Source organism: Mytilus edulis, chromosome 14 (assembly GCF_963676685.1).
Source record: "Mytilus edulis chromosome 14, xbMytEdul2.2, whole genome shotgun sequence".
Taxonomy (NCBI): domain Eukaryota; kingdom Metazoa; phylum Mollusca; class Bivalvia; order Mytilida; family Mytilidae; genus Mytilus; species Mytilus edulis.
In genome coordinates this window covers 45436325-45454951 of record NC_092357.1, presented here as the reverse complement: position 1 = coordinate 45454951, position 18627 = coordinate 45436325, and the positions used below count along the sequence as shown (strand labels likewise).

The 18627-nt window shown below is 31.8% G+C and overlaps 2 protein-coding genes across 2 annotated transcripts in view; one reads left to right on the top strand and one right to left on the bottom strand.

The window, feature by feature from the left end:
* LOC139502893 (uncharacterized) overlaps window positions 1–17280 on the top strand; it is a 60798-nt gene extending 43518 nt beyond the window's left edge. The window contains exon 8 of the mRNA XM_071292560.1: window positions 16347–17280. Coding sequence (XP_071148661.1) covers window positions 16347–16411 — 65 coding nt within the window. The 3' untranslated portion in view covers window positions 16412–17280. The remainder of the gene's footprint in view (window positions 1–16346) is intronic.
* On the bottom strand, window positions 3643–8364 carry LOC139503272 (uncharacterized). Its single transcript, XM_071293033.1, has 3 exons — window positions 8093–8364; window positions 6489–6676; window positions 3643–4379 (listed from the first exon to the last, which is right to left on the bottom strand). Exons 1-3 carry the CDS (start codon window positions 8362–8364, stop codon window positions 3898–3900), a joined length of 942 nt encoding a protein of 313 aa, XP_071149134.1. The 3' UTR covers window positions 3643–3897.
* Window positions 17281–18627: the final 1347 nt, after the last annotated feature.

The window sequence follows — 18627 nt, the reverse complement described above, 5'->3', positions numbered from 1 at the left end:
ATAAATAAGGATCAATCTTTGAATTATTCCTATCTCAATAACATGTTCTCCACCTGAATATGAATTTTAATTATCCTTCATTAAATTTGTTTACACTTTTGATAGGCATCATGCACTGAAAAGACATACATTGTAAAAATGCACATCTGGTGTAATAAATTTGGTACAACTTGAACTATAAACTTGCCACTGGACATCAAGAAACCATGCATAAATCTTTTTAATAAATGACTGTTTCAATATTGAGAAAGTAACATGTCATTATGAATAACACATTTGGGATATCCAATGATTGAGGCAACAACCCAACAACAAAAAATTGACATCTTAAGAATAAAAAAAGCCACTAACAAGAAATTCTTTCTGGAAAAATCATTATCTGACAAAGACAAATGAGGGGTTACTGATGTATATAAATGTAGCAAAAGATAATATGCCAACAAATGTCACAAGGGTGTACAATGATTGTGGTTTTTTGTCGAGCCTGCAACTTTTGTTGCAGAAAGCTCGACATAGGGATAGTGACCTCGACCTCATTTCATGGATCAGTGAACAAGGTTAAGTTTTGGTGGTCAAGTCCATATCTCAGAAACTATATATTCGGTGTATGGAAGGACTGTAAGGTGTACATGTCCAACTGGCAGGTGTCATCTGACCTTGACCTCATTTTCATGGTTCAGTGGTTAACGTTAAATTATTGTGTTTTGGTCTGTTGTTCTCATACTATATGCAATACATGTAGGTCTACTATATTTGTTGTATGGAATGATTGTAAGGTGTACATGTCTAGCGGGCAGATGTCATGTGACCTTGACCTCATTTTCATGGTTCAGTGGTCAAAGTTAAGTTTTTGAGTTTTGGTCTTTTTATCTAATACTATATTTGGTGTATGGAAATATTTTATGATCTTTATGTCAGTCGCACAGGTTTTATTTGACCGTGACCTCATTTTCACGGTTCTTTGCACAGTGTTCAGTTTGTGTGTTTTGGTCTATTTTTCTTAAACTATAAGTAATAGGTCAACTATATATGTTGTATAGAAGCATTGTTAGCTGTACAACTATCAACATAATATCAATGATTAGTATAGAAGGGGAGACATTTCAGTGTGTGCACTCTTGTTTACTTATTTACTGGAGGTTGGAATTATGTAATGTTGAAAATTCACTGGTTTCTCTCTTATTTTATTAACTTTAGTCTGACTGTTTTAATTTATATATAATTACTCTAAATAACAGCATAACAATGTCACACCTGCATTTTTTTCCCTCACAAGGATTTTAATTCATGCTCCTGTGATATCATGGAAACACTGCAAACACGGTAACTACATGTAGCACCATAGACCACTCAACCACCTACATTGTACATGTAAACTGATTGTCTAATGTAAAGTTTGAAATAATAGTAAAAACATATAAAGCTAGACCATAATCTCCGTCATTACTTCCTAATTTTGATTGAAGGATAACCGGGTTACTGCATCATCATATAAATAAGAAGATGTGGTATTAGTGACAATGAGACAACTCTCCATCCAAGTCGCAATGTATTCAAAGTTAAGAATGAATGGTCAAAGAACGGCCTTGAACACAGAGGAAGCATATTTTACTTAAATGGTCAAATTTTTTATGTCCCACTTTAGGGCTTTTCAGTGTATGCATGTACGTTCTATGGACATGATGGACACATTCTTGTTTTCTTCACATTTCAATTTACACTGTTCTGACGAAGTTACTACTAGGCTTGAACAAAACACATTGAAATTGTTATACATACTTTAAAAATTACTTTAAATGGCAATATGAAGTCATTCATTTGTGTCAGCTTATTTATTGGAAAACAATTCATAAAATGTTCTACAGTGGTAAACAATATAAATATTCAACAGTGATCAACAATATAAATATTCAACAGTGATCAACAATATAAATATTCAACAGTGATCAACAATATAAATATTCAATAATTTAAATATTCAACAGTGATCAACAATATAAATATTTAACAATATAAATATTCAACAATATAAATATTCAACAGTGATCAACAATATTGTTGCAAATTAGCCTTAACTTCCAGGTGTTTTCTCTAGTTCCCCACCAAAATGACTAAAATGTAAAATGTCTGTTTTCGCTCTCCCCCCATGTAATCATGCTGTGACATCCAGTTAAAAAAAAAGTTAACCTGCCTTCCTGGTCTGTTTACAAAGGATAGTCTCAGGGAGGGCAAACAGATATTCTTTTAGTTGCGGCCTAAATTCACAATCTTTTAGAATCTACTGATCGTAAAGCAGTGCAATTTAGGTAGGGGACCCTCAATCCTTTTGTATTGCTAAGAAGCTTAAAATTATCATGACCCCCTCTAAGAATCTAAGAAGAAAATTAGATAACCCCCCCCCCCCCCCCCTTTTTGACCAAAAAAAAAATGAACCAGTTATTAGACTAGCATTCAACACTGGTAATGCGGTAATGCTGTTACATATCATGAAAAAAATACCAACTGATATATATATTTAAACCTTTAACTTGAATATTTTGAACTTCTAATAATATAATCATTATGCATGAAAATGTTCAGATCTAATAACAAGTAAGAAGAATTCTGCAAGACATTCAAAGGTCATAAATCAAAAACATGAAATAATGCAAATGTTACAGAATTTTAATGAAATCAGCAGGAAATACTATAGCATGGTCTCGGTTCCAGTAGCCTGATATCATAAACTATAATTGCATTTAACTAAAAGCAGTTAATTGTAACAAAAATTCCAATCTAATCATGCTAATGGTCATATATTGAAAAGACATCATATTCATTTTTCTTAACAAAATCAGAGGTAATAAAGGTCAAAGATTCAGTATTTCTGCAATAAACACAAAATTGGTACATTGATTAACACTAAAAGCAAGACATTACGTTGGTGCAAATTTTAAAAGTTTAATTTTTCAGTTAAGCATACTATGATACTGTTTTCAACCTATTAAAAAAATGATATGCTATGATTGTCAAATGAGACAACTCTTTGTCCAAGACTAAATTTCATTGATATAAATGTATATATATCAGACACTTTAAGAAAGTTATTTCAAATTTCAACAGTAGCAGGCCTGCATTCATGGCATTTTTTTTTAAAGTATGAGTTTTAAAACTAGATTAATGTGTAAATTTACTTTTTCAGGTAATATCTGTAACTGTGCCTTTTCTAGATCTCTATGGACATTTTACCGCCTAACTAATTTTGGCATTAAATTGCATAAAAATGCTGAAACTTTGACCATTTGATTAGTCAATGGTTTCAGAGACCATGCTATAGTATTTCCTATAAGTTTAAATAGCTTTAGTCTTTGAATGGCTCTTTCAACATGAATTCTCAACTTAGCTATAGAGTGAGTTTGTTTAATTTCATTCACATTAAGTCTTTTCTTTTTTCCCCACACACACTTGCGGGTAAATGGTGGCATATTTAATGTTGCTTTTTTTCTGTTAATAAATCTCTTATTGTGAAGCCTCTATCTGCCATAATGTCATCTCCCTCTTCAATATAATCCATAAAACCAGACTTTTCAGTAATAAAACGATCGGATACATTGCCGCCATAAACATCTGAAACAAAAGTGAAGGTTCCAGAGGTGAGATCCCTAAAAGACATTTCCCAGTATTTTTTTATTTATAAGTGCTGTATGTTGAGGCCTGTGCTGTAGAAGATCTTGGATGTTGAAAAAAAAATTCTGTACAGTCAATTATACATCTTGTTTTCGGGTATAACATTTTGAAGGAATGGGGCATATGTTTTCTTACTTGTTGCTTCGATGGCCATTTTATTAGTTTTCCAAATAAACCTGACATAAATGTTATCCATGTTGTAAATATCTGTGAAACACGGGTCTTTGAGATTCAAAAAATATCAGCTAAGTGATAATCTATTAGACCAAGACGAAGACGTACTAACGTAAGTATAAATTCCTGAAAATCTGTCAATTTCCTTTGTGGTCCAGGCTTTAATGTATTTCCAAGTTGGTAGTTTTTGTCATTAACACTTCCCTTGCCAGACCAATACTTTAATTTGGAACATTTGGTAATAAGAAGCTGGAAAATACCCATTAAAATAGCGAAATTTTGAACACCGGTGTAAAACTTCACATGTTTGTCATCTTTGGTAACATGTTTAACAAAAATTTCTCTGGACAAGCTCTCTTTATCTTCCAGGGTATGCTTGAGTCTGTCATTTTCCTGTTCCAGTAGCCTGATATCATTAGCTGTAATTTCTGTTTGAGTAGACGAATCTAAAAGCACTTTATCATCTCTGTGATAACTATAGTCATGCTCTTTAGTTGCCTTAAGTGTGGGATGGTTTAATTTTGATACATATCTTTGACCTGAAAATAAAATTAAGATTAAATAAACAGCAGCACCAAGTGTTTTGAGCATTTTAAAATTTAATAAAATTATATAACTCAAGTTTGAGTTATTGTATGACATTTGAGATAAATGGTGAATGTACATGTGTTCATGTGACATGTATGCCCTAGCTGGTAAATGATATGAAGATGCATTTATGTGTTGTGAAAATAAGCAGGGGAAAAAATTCTTCAAACAATTAATATTTAAATTTCAACCTTTTCTCTCAGAAAAAAATTGATTACATTAAACCATCCCCATTCATAGAAGCCAAGAAATTTACCGGTATTTACCGCCCTGGACAATACTCCCCAAGTGGTCAATAGGTCCGAGACCACAATTATTTTGTAGTGCATTTCTTTTAGAACATAAATGAAAATAAAACAAATCCAACCTGCGCTTTCTCAAAGAAACTTTTACAGTGTGTTGTACTACTTTTGGGACAAATTATATCAAAATTATAGAAAACTTCATCAGCTCTAACTCAAAATATGGACAATTTTATGTTTAGGGCGTATTGAAATCTTTTGACCATAGCTTAATAAATTATAACACTGCTTACAAAGTTTCATGACAATAGGATGTATATTAAAGACAATAAGTTAAGTTCTATACTCATATTTGCGTGTAAAATTTTGACGTTAAAATTGAAAAATTTCAACTATCAACATTTGGGGCTTTTAAAATTAAAACATTGCAAAAAAATACTTTTAAAATGCCTTAATATATAACTTATCATGTACTAAAAGCAATTGAGTACTCATTTGATTTATCAGACTTGGCATAATTATTTAAAAGTCAAATTTATATGAGCCTGAACCTAAAAATTGAGGTTTTTCAATGAGGGGGCCTTACATGAAGATGTAATATTTTCCAGCAATTTTAAATTTGTGAAGCTTTTTGGTTATAAATAATCCTTACATATATATTGAAAATACTTTAAATGGAAAGAAAAGTTACAAATAACCTATCATATTAGTATAAAAGGGTCTTAGGCCAAGTAAGAATGGAAAAAAATTAGGGTCTATTTAGGCCGTACCACATATTTACATTAAAAAATGCATATTGAGGCTATAAGAAATAAAAAGTTGTGTCTTTTTTATCATTTCTATACTCATGTGACATGATACAACAAATTTGAGCACAAAAAGACTCTTGCAATTAACGTTTCTTACAAACAGTATGGTCTGATACAAAGATTTTTGCCTTTTTAGGGAAAAACTTGCATGCAATTTTTTCTCAACAGGCTTATATTTAACCCACTTGCTATCCTACAGAAGAAAAGAAAGATATTATGTGAAATGGAACAGGTACAATAGACATTGTAAAGTGCTTTTGATACAAATTTAGTGAGGTCTTTATTATGGACTGCAAATTTTATGTACCAAGCTCCCCACTTTTTACTTCATCCAAACAGGGCGTTAGACAAGGGTCATTCATACAATTCATTTTGCACATATTGTTTGAGATAATCTTCTTTTCTGTAGATTCAGAGTTCATATATAAGTAAATGAACTATATAAAGGCATAGAAACACAAATATTGACACATTTAAACCTGTCAGATAGAAAGTCAGGATGCCATTTATGCATCAATATTTAAAAAGCTATAAATGCTTATATTTTTTTATCTTTTCATTATAATACTTCGTACTAATTATTCAATGTGGATCACTGTTTATTAAAAGAATTTACAAAATAATCATGATAAATAGAAATGAAAGCATAAACAGTTATTTAAACACTTTTTAAATTCCATTTTATATGTAATTGACCAGGTAGAGAGTGTTTTTTATAGTAATGACCACTCAAAATTTCAATCGACTAGTATTTGCCAGTAAATGCCAGTATTTCCCGGTATTTATCGCTATTTACCACTGGCATGGTCAATACTAGTATTGACCACTTTTTTGCCAACCTTGGCTTTTTGCCGTCATTGATCCATGAAATGAGATAGCAGTCGACTAAAAAACAGTCTGACGGGCATGAGGACCTTGCAAGGTATAAATGTACGCAAATACCAAATATATTTATCCTTTTACTCATAATAAGACAGAAATAAACATTACAAAACTTGTTTGTTCTTACCTGGCAAATATTCAGTTGTAACAAACTTTTCTGTGCTAATGACCTCAACTTCTCCACAAATATAAGGTATAGCCGAAAAGATAACTTGGCTCTCAGGGATGGATCCATGATGATGATCAGAGTTACATGCATGCATTGGAGATTCAAGGTTATTGTCTGTTCCAACTTGTGTTGAATTGCTAGTTTTTCTGTAATAATGAATTAAATATATCATTATATAATAAAAAGAAAAACATATATTTTGTAAATATAAATGATATACAAAGTATTTATTGTATCGACAGTTAACACATTATTAATGTTCATGATGAAAAAAAAAAGGATACATGTACATGTACATATTAAAAAAATATAAATAAAACATTTGTTCTCAATTAAAAAACAATCATTAATATACTTTCAGGTGATTTTTATAATGACTGACAAACTGCTATCTAAAATTGTGGTCATATGCCTCAGTGTTATAGCTGAATGAAATTTAATAAAATTGAAATAAAGATTAGGTATAATGTTTTGTATATAAGTATCCATCAAAGATGTATAGAAAGGATAGATTGAGAAGAACTGGTATTCATCCTCAATTTCTTGTTTATTACTGTTTTACAGGATAAGTAAATGTTTTGATTTGTTTCAATGTTGGTATAACGCCCCCCTTTCAATTGCTAGGGAATGGGCACTGAGATTAAATTTTCTAAAAACTGATATAAATATACATAATCTGTAACAATACCAAGATCTCTCATATATTGCAGCTTTAATAAATAATGACTTAGTCATACATTGTATTAAAGTATATGGGGGAAAAATACATCCTACTCCTCTTAAATCCAAGCTTTAAACATGTAGCTGTTTACCAATTCTTCATCTTAAAAGGTAATAGATTATTTTACAAAATTAAATGCCATTTTTTGCATTCTGACAGATCTTAGAGTTTTTGCATAATAATAATAAACAACGGATATTAAAAAATAGGATTTTTTATGCAAAATTAAAGTATGATTCTGAAAAAGCCCCCGCCCACCAAAAAATAATGCTGAAAATGGCAAAGTCCAGATTTGCAAACAATTTGGGCAGCACTTCTCCTACATGTCCTAGTAAATATGCTTTGTTACACACCCATCCCCTATTCCCCAGACCATACAGAAGGAAATCAAGAAAGATACATTGTATCAAGAGGTGCTGGGCAGGTTTATTTATATGACATCAAACCATACACCATCTCAAGTCTTAACTACATGTATAGTATTGAAACTAAAGAAAATCTACAAACCTTGCACCATTGTTAGTAAGCAATCTTTGAAAAAAAACATTTTTTGTGGTTACTCAACATTGTAGTATATTTTTTTTAAGAATGTTTTTGCACCATCCCCTTTCTTTCCTGTTCAACTGTTGTAAGCACAGGCACTTGTTTATTAATGGGAAGTTCGACTTTCCATGATTCGATTATAATAGAGAGTCGACCTTCCCATTGATAGAAACCTGTTCCTTTGGTTCATCATCATACTCATCATAAACCTGTACAAGTTAGATCGATACTTTGCTTTTTTTTGCGGGGGGGGGGGGGGGTTGGAAAGGACACAAGAACCGTGGAATCTGTTAATTACCTTTCACTCAACGGCTTCTTGAAATTGTTGTAAGGAAACAATGTTGGTAGAGTGTTGTTGTTGTTTTCATCTAAGTGCAGTGAACAAATACGTGTGTATTTCGTTGGAGTCCAATCATTCGGCCGCCTAATCAATCTCAACCAGTCTCGCCTTTCCTTTGCATTCCTTATCTTATTCGGCAGAGAAATAAATGTCACACCTTGCATCCAAGGATACTTATACTTTCTAGTTGATGCAGTGCAGTTTGGAACACAACAATGATAAACCACCATTTTCCCGCAGGCGTCCTTAGTAATCCCACCTTCCGGTACAGAAATACACGGAACGCAACCTCAGACCGGAGATTTCATTCAGTAACGATAACTCAGACAGGAACCCGAAACTTGCGTATTCAAACGTAGTTATCGAAAATAAACTGACAAAATTAGGGCTTAATAAAACAACTCAAATCGTGGAACAGAACCTACATAGTGTTATAACATTAATCACTATAAAACAGACAACTATGTCAACAAAGAAAAACAAAATGACATTTAGAAAAAAAGCACATAAGAAAATGGATGGACACTATGTAATTTGTGTATTTGTGTATAATTCGGAGTTTAGTATGACGTCCATTATCACTGTACTATTATGCATATTTTAGGGGCCAGCTGAAGGACACCTACGGGTGCGGGAATTCTCGCTACATTGAAGACCCATTGGTTGCCTTCGGCTGTTGTTTGCTCTGTGGTCGGGTGGTTGTCGCTTTGACATATTCACCATTTCCTTTCTCAATTTTATTTTTTACAGAGTTTGTCTTTAGTGCCGTGTGGAGACAGTAGAGTGCCTCCCCGTGCTTAAGGTTTATGCTCTTATATTATACTAGATTATGGAGTGTGTGTCCGAGCGAGAGCTTCTCTATGTTCATTACTTTAGGAATATCTATCAAAAAGTAGTATTTTAATATTCAGCCCCATTCATCTATTTAGTCAGACGTCAGTCGCTACCTTGATATACCCTATCTTTTGTTAAATTTGTCGGGTAACTTATGACTATAAGCATTTGACGTCTTGAGCCGAACAGTTTTATCATTTTTACACAATTTAATCTACTGTGTGATGGTTCATATTCTGGACGCCAGTCTTTGCTCCTTTGTAATAAATCTACATACCAAAAAACAAATATGAAGCTTAGAAATGGAAACATATTAAATACTAAACTCGTTCAAAGGGTATCTACACGTCTCAATCTTCAGAATCGCTTATCTAAAAATACTACAATAGCTAACGTTTTTAACAATAAAAATCGTGGTTACCCTTCTATCGATAAGTGTCATGCCAAAAAATGACTTACGTGTCCCCGTCTTTCCACCAACAATACAGTAAGGTCCACATTTAATGGTCGCACATTTTCTCTAAATTTTGAAACTGATATTACTTGAAAAACAAACAGTATTATTTATTTACTCACATGAAACAAACCGGGATGCGGTATTCAGTACGTAGGTGAAACTGGGCGATATTTATCTAAACGCACGCAAGAACACCTGTATCGTTTTAAAAGACCCAATAAATTCAAAAGTATCATTTATCAACATCTTAAGAAGCACAGTCATCCTATTAAATATTTAACAGTTCAACCTTTAGAAGTAGTAAATAAGCAGCCTGGTGAATCTCATTCCAAGTTTGTACGATCACGAAAAATAAATGAATTAAATTGGATTAAAAAATTACAGACAGTCTACCCTCTCGGTCTTAATGATAATATCATGGGAATTGGCAATATATCAAGAACCGATTCTGTTAACATTTTGGATATAGTTTCTAAAACTGTTCGTAAAAATCGTTCTCATGGACGCAGAAAAAATCGCAATCAAAGAAAATTTCGGACCAACCATACAAATATTTCGGACCTAATTTCCATTTCAAAAAACAACGGCAGACATTATCTGTTAACCAAGCTTTGTTCTTTACCTATAAATAAATTAAATAAAATTTTAGAGGATTGCAACACAATTTCATATTACAGTCCTAAGTATGAAATTGTCCAAATTATAATGGCATATTGTTATTCTAAACTGTTTCCAAAAATTGATCGCCCTGAAGATCATAAAAAACATTTTATTAAAATAAAGTATGTCAATAAAGGTTTTGATTTTGTAAATATTGCCGGTATTTTTAACGACCATTCTGTTAAAGACCAAATTCCTGGATATTTTGATAATACTGAACTCCCTCTCATTTGTTATATTTACAAGAAATCTACCCGAAAATATGTGTTTAATTATAGCCAATTGTGTAAAGATGTAAATATCACTGAAAATACACCTATGTCGTGTAATTGCAGTAATTCAGAATACACCTATGGACCAATTTCCCATGTTATAACAGGAGACCTTAACATCGTTCGCGACCGAGAGTTAAAATCATTCCTCAGTAAAGGACCTAAATATCGTCCCCCGTCAACTGTTAACTGGAATGAGTGTCGTAATATCATCAACGACTCACTCCGCGCCTACTGTTTGAAATGGGTAAAACGGGAAAAAGCTGACAAAAAATCTTTGGACTCTTTTTTTAATTCAGTAATGAAGATAGTTGATATTCGAATACAACATTTTAAAGAACATTTTACCCTCAACAAAAACTATAAAAACCCTATTTCGCGTATCAAAAATAAACTAACAGAACTAGCCAAGGAATTTGTTTTTGTCCCGGCTGATAAAGCTGCTAATAATATCATTATTGTTTGACGTAAATTTTATATAGAGGTTCTGCAAAAGGAAATCACGAATTCACCAACATTCCAACTGACTTCATTTTCAGAAAACGACATCTGTAACAAACATAAACTTTTAGCTACTTCTTTACAAGCAGAACCAAACACAATGAAAGTCCCAACTATGTACTGGCTTCCGAAGCTGCACAAAAAACCTTACAAATATAGATTTATTTCATCTTCCAGCCATTGTTCAACTACTAAATTGTCTGTTTTACTTACTAGTACACTTGGTACAATAAAAAACCTGATAATAAATTGTTCAAATAAGGCCTTTGAAAATAGTGGAATTAATTACTTTTGGAGTGTCAAAAACTCGTTGGAAGTACTTGATAAATTGCATGCATATATTGGTGATTTTGAATCTGTTCAAAGTTTTGATTTTTCTACCCTATATACCACTTTGCCTCATATTCTTATTAAGAAAAAATTCACATCCCTAATTAACTGGGCATTTAAAAAGTCGGAATGCGAGTACATATGTTCAAACTCTTTTAGATCATTTTTTAGTAGCAATAAACAAAAGAACTATGTCAATTGGACATGCTTTGATACTATTTATGCACTTGAATTTTTACTTGATAACATTTTTGTTCGCTTTGGAGATTCCGTATATCGTCAAGTTATTGGAATTCCAATGGGGACTAACTGTGCACCACTTATTGCGGACCTGTTTTTGTATTGTTATGAGTTACAATTTATGACTAAAATTAGCAAAGACCCATCAAAACAACATTTGATACAAAAATTTAACAATACTTTTAGATATTTGGATGATATATTGGCTCTAAATAATGACGACTTCAGTATGTATACTAAATAAATTTATCCTGTAGAACTTACTTTAAATAAAGCTAATGATAACAATGACCACTGCCCTTTCCTCGATCTTGATATCTATATCATAAACGGGAAGCTTAATACAAAAATTTATGATAAAAGAGATGATTTTTTCATTTCCTATTGTTAATTATCCATTTTTAGATGGTGACGTTCCCTTGTCACCATCTTATGGTGTTTATATATCTCAACTTGTACGATTCGCTCGTGTATGTAACAATGTATTAGATTTTAGCGAGAGAAATTTATGTATTACTGAAAAATTATTACACCAGGGTTTTCGATATCACAAACTGGTCAAAACATTTACTAAATTTTATCACCGGTATAAGGAAATAATTCGTAAATATAACTCAACATGCAGACATCTTATACGTTCAGGTATTTCACATCCAAAATTTTATGGAAATATTCTTTATAAAGCACAAAAATGTCAGTATTCTCCTCAGAAACTAACAAAACCTTTAAATAGACTTATTAAAAGGGGATATAGTTACGATACTGTTGTCAGGTCATTAAAGATTGCATATTTTGGCTTTAACATTGATTAACTGATAGGGTCTTTGCATCGGAACTAAACACATTTATTTCTAAAAAAACAGTTGTTGGCATGACACGGGTTATGTTCTTCTCATATATTTTATGATAGTATGATACTAAACCCCTAACGGGCGGGATTGTACCTGATATTCATATGATGAAGACATAATCTTTCAATCAGTTTAATTGAGGTCTGGAGCTGGCATGTCAGTTAACTGCTAGTAGTCTTTTGTTATTTATGTATTATTGTCATTTTATTTATTTTCTTTTGTTACATCTTTTGACATCAGACTCGGACTTCTCTTGAACTGAATTTTAATGTGCGTATTGTTATTGTTTTACTTTTCTACATTGGCTAGAGGTATAGGGGGAGGGTTGAGATCTCATAAACATGTTTAACCCCGCCGCAATTTTGCGCCTGTCCCAAGTCAGGAGCCTCTGGCCTTTGTTAGTCTTGTATGATTTTAAATTTTAGTTTCTTGTGTATAATTCGGAGTTTAGTATGACGTCCATTATCACTGTACTATTATGCATATTTTAGGGGCCAGCTGAAGGACACCTACGGGTGCGGGAATTCTCGCTACATTGAAGACCCATTGGTTGCCTTCGGCTGTTGTTTGCTCTGTGGTCGGGTGGTTGTCGCTTTGACATATTCACCATTTCCTTTCTCAATTTTACTACTAAGAAGCCTATAGCACAATAACAAAAGGCGATACTAAATCTATTTAATCTAAATACCTCCTCTTATCATCTTTAATATATCCAAAATATGTCACTTAATATGAGGAGGGGCTTCACTTTAAAAAAAAAGACTATAAGTATCATCATTTTTAAAATAAGATGATACATTTTGAATCTTTAAGATAGTGCATTAGAATGGCGTACTTGTCATTTTTCATGTACACTTACATTCTTGCTCTTTGTCTTTAAATCACCAGATATCCCATTTTCCAAAATCATTTCCGTGATATTAGTTTTATCTACAAAACGTCCTTGATTACACCAACTTCTTTTTAATCTAAGTGATTCTAGTGTTTATGATGTTACTGTTGGTCTTTAATTTAATAATTTAATTTTTAAATCCTCTAAAATCCTTTATGAAAATTTAATTGAATAACTCTATAAATTTAAAAAAACTTTTCCATTGTCAGCCAACTATGAAGGCCTCCTGCCGCTGGACTTTTTTTTTCTTTTTTTTTTCTCATGTTGTTTTTAATGTTAGCTTCTTTTTATGTTTAACAGTTTAACGGGACCTTTATTTTCACTGAAATAGTACTCGTTTTGAAATAAATAACACGTCTGAACATGCTAATTGTTCATGAAAAATACACAAAAACGTTGCAAATAACAATTACACTTTCATAACAACCTACTGAACATGTATATGACATAAACTGAATATGCGATTTGTGACCTTATCATTATAGAAATTGTAGCATTTCTTAATTACTGGTGTTTGCACTCAATGCATACTCTGTCTTTTATTTTTATTTTTAAGATATCAGGAGTTGACTGCTCATATCATACAAACAGAATGTTCTCACGGTGTTAATATGATAGTACTCCTGTTTCATTTGAGCTGCGAAAATCAAACAAAATGGTTCCAGACAATGTAAATGACACTTTAAAGTTTCAAATTGAAACAAAATGGGATTTCATTTGTAAGTTATTGTATTGCTGGAAATTTGGTTATCTAACCTATATTAAGACTAAACATCGCTGATACAGCAAACCATATACATACATGACATCAATATACATTTCAAAATCGCTTGAGTGATTTATGTTTTAAATGTCTGTTTACACTATGACTGTAGAACAGTTATCAAAGATACCAGGATTATAATTTAGTACGCCAGTGACGTTCATATCAAAATGATTATAAAGCCAAACAAGTACAAAGATGAAGAACATTGAGTATTCAAAATTCCAAAAAAAATGTGTCAATTATGGCTAACTTAAGGTTATCTATGCCTGGGATAAGAAAATCCTAAGTTGTTTCGAAAAAATCAAAGTTGTGTACACAGGAAATTTATCAAAATGACCACATTATTAGTATTCATGTCAACACCGAGGTGTTGTCTACTCGACTGTTGATACCCTCGGGTACTACTACTACTATTCCTACTACTTTTAAAACTACTGCTACAACTACTACTATTACTTTTCTGTTACCCAATAATACAAGACATTATAAAAACGTAGATACAATCAAGTTTAGGTGCACACATGTTTATAAAATGAAATTATTTCAATTAAAATGGACAATGCAAAACAAGTATTTCGGTATGCTTTGCCTTTAAGGCAACACAACACAACATAAACAATTGAAAATATGAAGAAAATAAAGATAAAACATTTGACACTATAAATATCAGAATACCATAGACAAGTTAAGCACACTTTGAATATTTAGAATGTGTCAATTGCATAATACATTAACTACAAATTAAAAACAGAACATTCCCTTTAGTTTGCCTACTTATAACTTCATTGAATTTAATAATTTCGTTTAACAGCTCACACTGAAAGAAAGTTTCCCTGTCATGTTTTATTGCATTCGCACAAGTACGAGTGCTGATGGTTTTGAGTTATTTCACTGTTATTGATTGTTCAGATGCATTTTATATCTATATGTTACACCTTATTTAGATGAAATGATTGGAGGAATATCCGGTGGCATTGTTGGGATATGTATATTCACCGGAATAGGAATCTATATGTGTATCAATTGTCGCCGCAGGAAACGAGTAACAGGAAGCTACTGCTGCACATGTCCCACCTATGAACTCAGTTGCTCAAGTAAGTTTCGTGATATCATTTGGATTCTGACAACGCAAGTGAACGGTAACAAACATTATCCAATCAATCAATGCAATAGTTCTATTGAAAAGTAAACTAATTTCCGTTTGCGGGTATTTCATTCATGTTTTGTATATATATATAAATTGCTAGGACCACCACAGTAAACGAATTGTGAGAATTCAATAACATGATACTAGATTTACAGACACTTATAAAAATATATTGCTTTACTAATTGAGATGTCATTAATTCGTTTGATGTGTTAAAGTTTTGATTTTGCAAGTTGATTAGGGACTTTTCGCTATGAATTGTCCTCGAATTTTAGTATTTTTGTGGTTTGATATTTTTTATCATATTTTCAGAGTCCATGAAAGAGGGAATATCACAAGGGTTCTCAGCAGAATTAGCTGGAGCTGGTATATTGTTGTGTTCCTGTGTAATTTGTAGACGACAAAATTGTAAACAATAGGAACAAAATCAGTGCGAAAAAGGTACGAAGGCCTTGAATGATGTTATATTCCGTCAAAATATATGAGTAAAAGTGTTCACGGGAAATTTACACCAACAAAGTACAATTCGAATTATACAAAGCGAATAGAGAATACCATGAATAATGATATGACGGGGATACGTAATTTTGACTCTGATATCACACACAATTCTTTCAAGCTTCAGTTTGTTGAAAGATATAAGTACCAACTTACCAGAATGTTGGATATGTTCTACGTGTATGTACATGTACAAGGATTTAGATTTTAAAATGATTTGGCCTCGAGTATCTATGAAAAGCAAATAATGGCAGTAATACGCATAAGGTGTTTATAATTGTTATAATACGTTATAAGAAACGCGTGTTCATGAAAATATGTTTGTGTTCATTATTTCCATAAACTTATACAATGTTATATTACATAACAGAGACTTACAAAATGTATCTAGTCGATTTATGTTTCTAAAAATATGCAAAACAAAAATCATAGGAAGCTATAGTTGTCCAAAATTGACTTTTGTTGTGAATACATATTGGTCAGATACAGCAATAGTAATCTATATAATACATAGAATAAGAACACAATCGAATGCAGATTACACAATACATGACAATACATTGTTATAATGTAAACGATACGTTTTTTTTCCTGCAATATTGTGCGTACAACTGCAATGTGGTAAACGTAGTTTTCGAAGTCCTTCTCGTCCCTTAAAAAGGGACTTAGTCAACAACGAAAATTTTTATATACATTTATGTATCGGCCATAGTGATACTTTTCTGTGTTGTTTTGCAAAATTGTCTTCTTGTTTATCTTAATAGTTACTATGGAAACTGATTGCACCTCAACTGATTCAGAGAACAAAGGGGAAGCCGTCACGGGGTAAACCGTTACGGGCTTTAAAGATCAAGACATAGCGCCATTGTGTGACAGTTAAAACGGCAGATATTTGAGGATATATAGAAGAAAAAAAACATGCTTAGATAAGAAATCAATAATTATAGCTCTGTATTTTGTATATTTTTTAAAACAGTACATTGCACCTTTATAAATGCTTATTAACATCTCAGAAATTTAAAATTTAAATTGATTTAAGATAACTGCTGTGGTAAAGTGTTTTTATTGTTGATAAGACTGTGTTTGAATAATCATATGTATACTTTGCATTTTTTAAAGAAAAACAGTACATGTACTATTAACCAAGGACTAACTTTATTTTGAATAAACAATTCTCGTTTTGCCTTATTTACCTTCGAGTAGCAGACTGGGGTTCTGCCTAATTGTTACAAATGTATTACATAATAGTCAATGAATTCGAAATTGTTCAATGGGATAAATAATACTTGATACCGGTTAAAAGTTTTACTTTAGCAACGACTATGTAGATGCAACGCGCTTTGCGTACACAATGTAAGTTCTAGTAAATAAAGATGAGTTTATTGGATAGTCTTTTTATCATGTTCTGTTAGCAGCATCCTATGCTCTTGATAGGATAACACAACACTCGGATATTGTTTGAATTAGGAAACCAATATCTTATATGCAAGAGTAACGAAATGCTTCTTCTTTATACATAGAAATGTTAAGGGGTTAACAATTTTGACACTCAATTCGACCTATCTGTCGTAATTGTTTGTTCTTCACTGACCCCCGTTGTTGTCCATTTCGAGATGAAAGTTAAGATATGAGGGAACATTATTTAAATCTGTAATATCATTTATATCAAATTAGAATTAATAAAAGCGTTAAACATATTCTCCGAACATTGATTTATCCAATAATAGAACATCATACATAAAGTAGAATGTGAAGTCAAATATATGTTAATTTATTTTTAATCTTTTTTAATAAAAAAAAAATCGGCAAGAAGAAGAGCAAAGCTGGACACCATTATGATTGCCAATTGTTTTTTTTTTGTTTTTTTTTTTAAAAAGCCGTCACTTAAACGTTACAAATTATGATGGCATTAAATATAATCATGTATTTGAATGGTGTCAGTTAAGTCATATTTTGGTTTATAAATATATTTTTTCATCTACATTGTTTTCATAAAAACCCTAATTATAATTTACGAGAATTAACATGATTAACTTGTATAAACTATTGTCAAATTAATGTCTACTGCAAATGATTAAGTTTGAATTCTACACCTTTGATTGCCTTTCAATTTTCACGATGACAATGTAGTACGTGCATATTTGCTAAAAAAGTGAAAATATTATTGTTTTTTTTTTAAATACTCTTCATGCCGATCTTAAAGGACGTGTAAGTCCGAACAAAGAACCGCTGTATAAGGTATAGTCATCCGTAATACAATTTTGAATATAAAAACGAACGTTGTTGCATGACTAGATCAAAATATGATAAATTGACGTCACTGATGCAATTATTATAGATAATATTACAGCAAAAGTCCAATGTTTTTAAAGATCTCCATTGATCACAGTTGGATAGTTTCTGTTACAACTATATATAAATCGAAGTTCATTGATTAACAGATAAATTGCAATACGTTATGTTGACCATTTGCTCATTGTTGTATATTCAAGAGTGTAATACAAACATGATGTAAATGTAAAATATGTTTATAGCTGACTATGCGATATGGGCTTTGCTCATTGTTAATGACTGCACGGCGATCTATACTTGTTCATTTCTGTGTCATTTGGTATCTTGTGGAGAGTTGTCTCATTGGCAGTCATACAGCATCTTTTGTTTTATGATTATCAATAACAGCTGCATTGTCTTTCCTGTTATGCCTATACTGATATATTGGTAGATTTACAATGTTACTGTACATGTACATATGATAAACATATGATAACGAACTACACTTTCAATATTACATCGAGATATATAGTGTGGAAGGAGAGAAAGCTGGAAATCGGGATGTTAGGAGTATTATGAACAAATTATGTACTTTAATACACAATATATCAACTATTCATAGCTTAGTAAGGCTTGTATGAATGCAATATATGATATACACGAATCTAATAAGATCAAGAAGAAAGAACATTGTTTTATATATAATTACCTGTTCTTTTGTTTATTCAAAAGAACACAAACAAATCATGGGCATTTAAGAGTTTAACCTCATTT

Excerpts from the sequence above, each read along its gene's own strand:
- LOC139503272 (XM_071293033.1), bottom strand. The coding sequence starts at position 8,364 with ATGGTGGTTTATCATTGTTGTGTTCCAAACTGCACTGCATCAACTAGA. Across the intron at positions 6,677-8,092 it reads AAGAAGCCGTTGAGTGAAAG|AAAAACTAGCAATTCAACAC; the intron begins GTAATTAACAGA and ends TCATTATTACAG. Across the intron at positions 4,380-6,488 it reads TACAACTGAATATTTGCCAG|GTCAAAGATATGTATCAAAA; the intron begins GTAAGAACAAAC and ends TTTTATTTTCAG.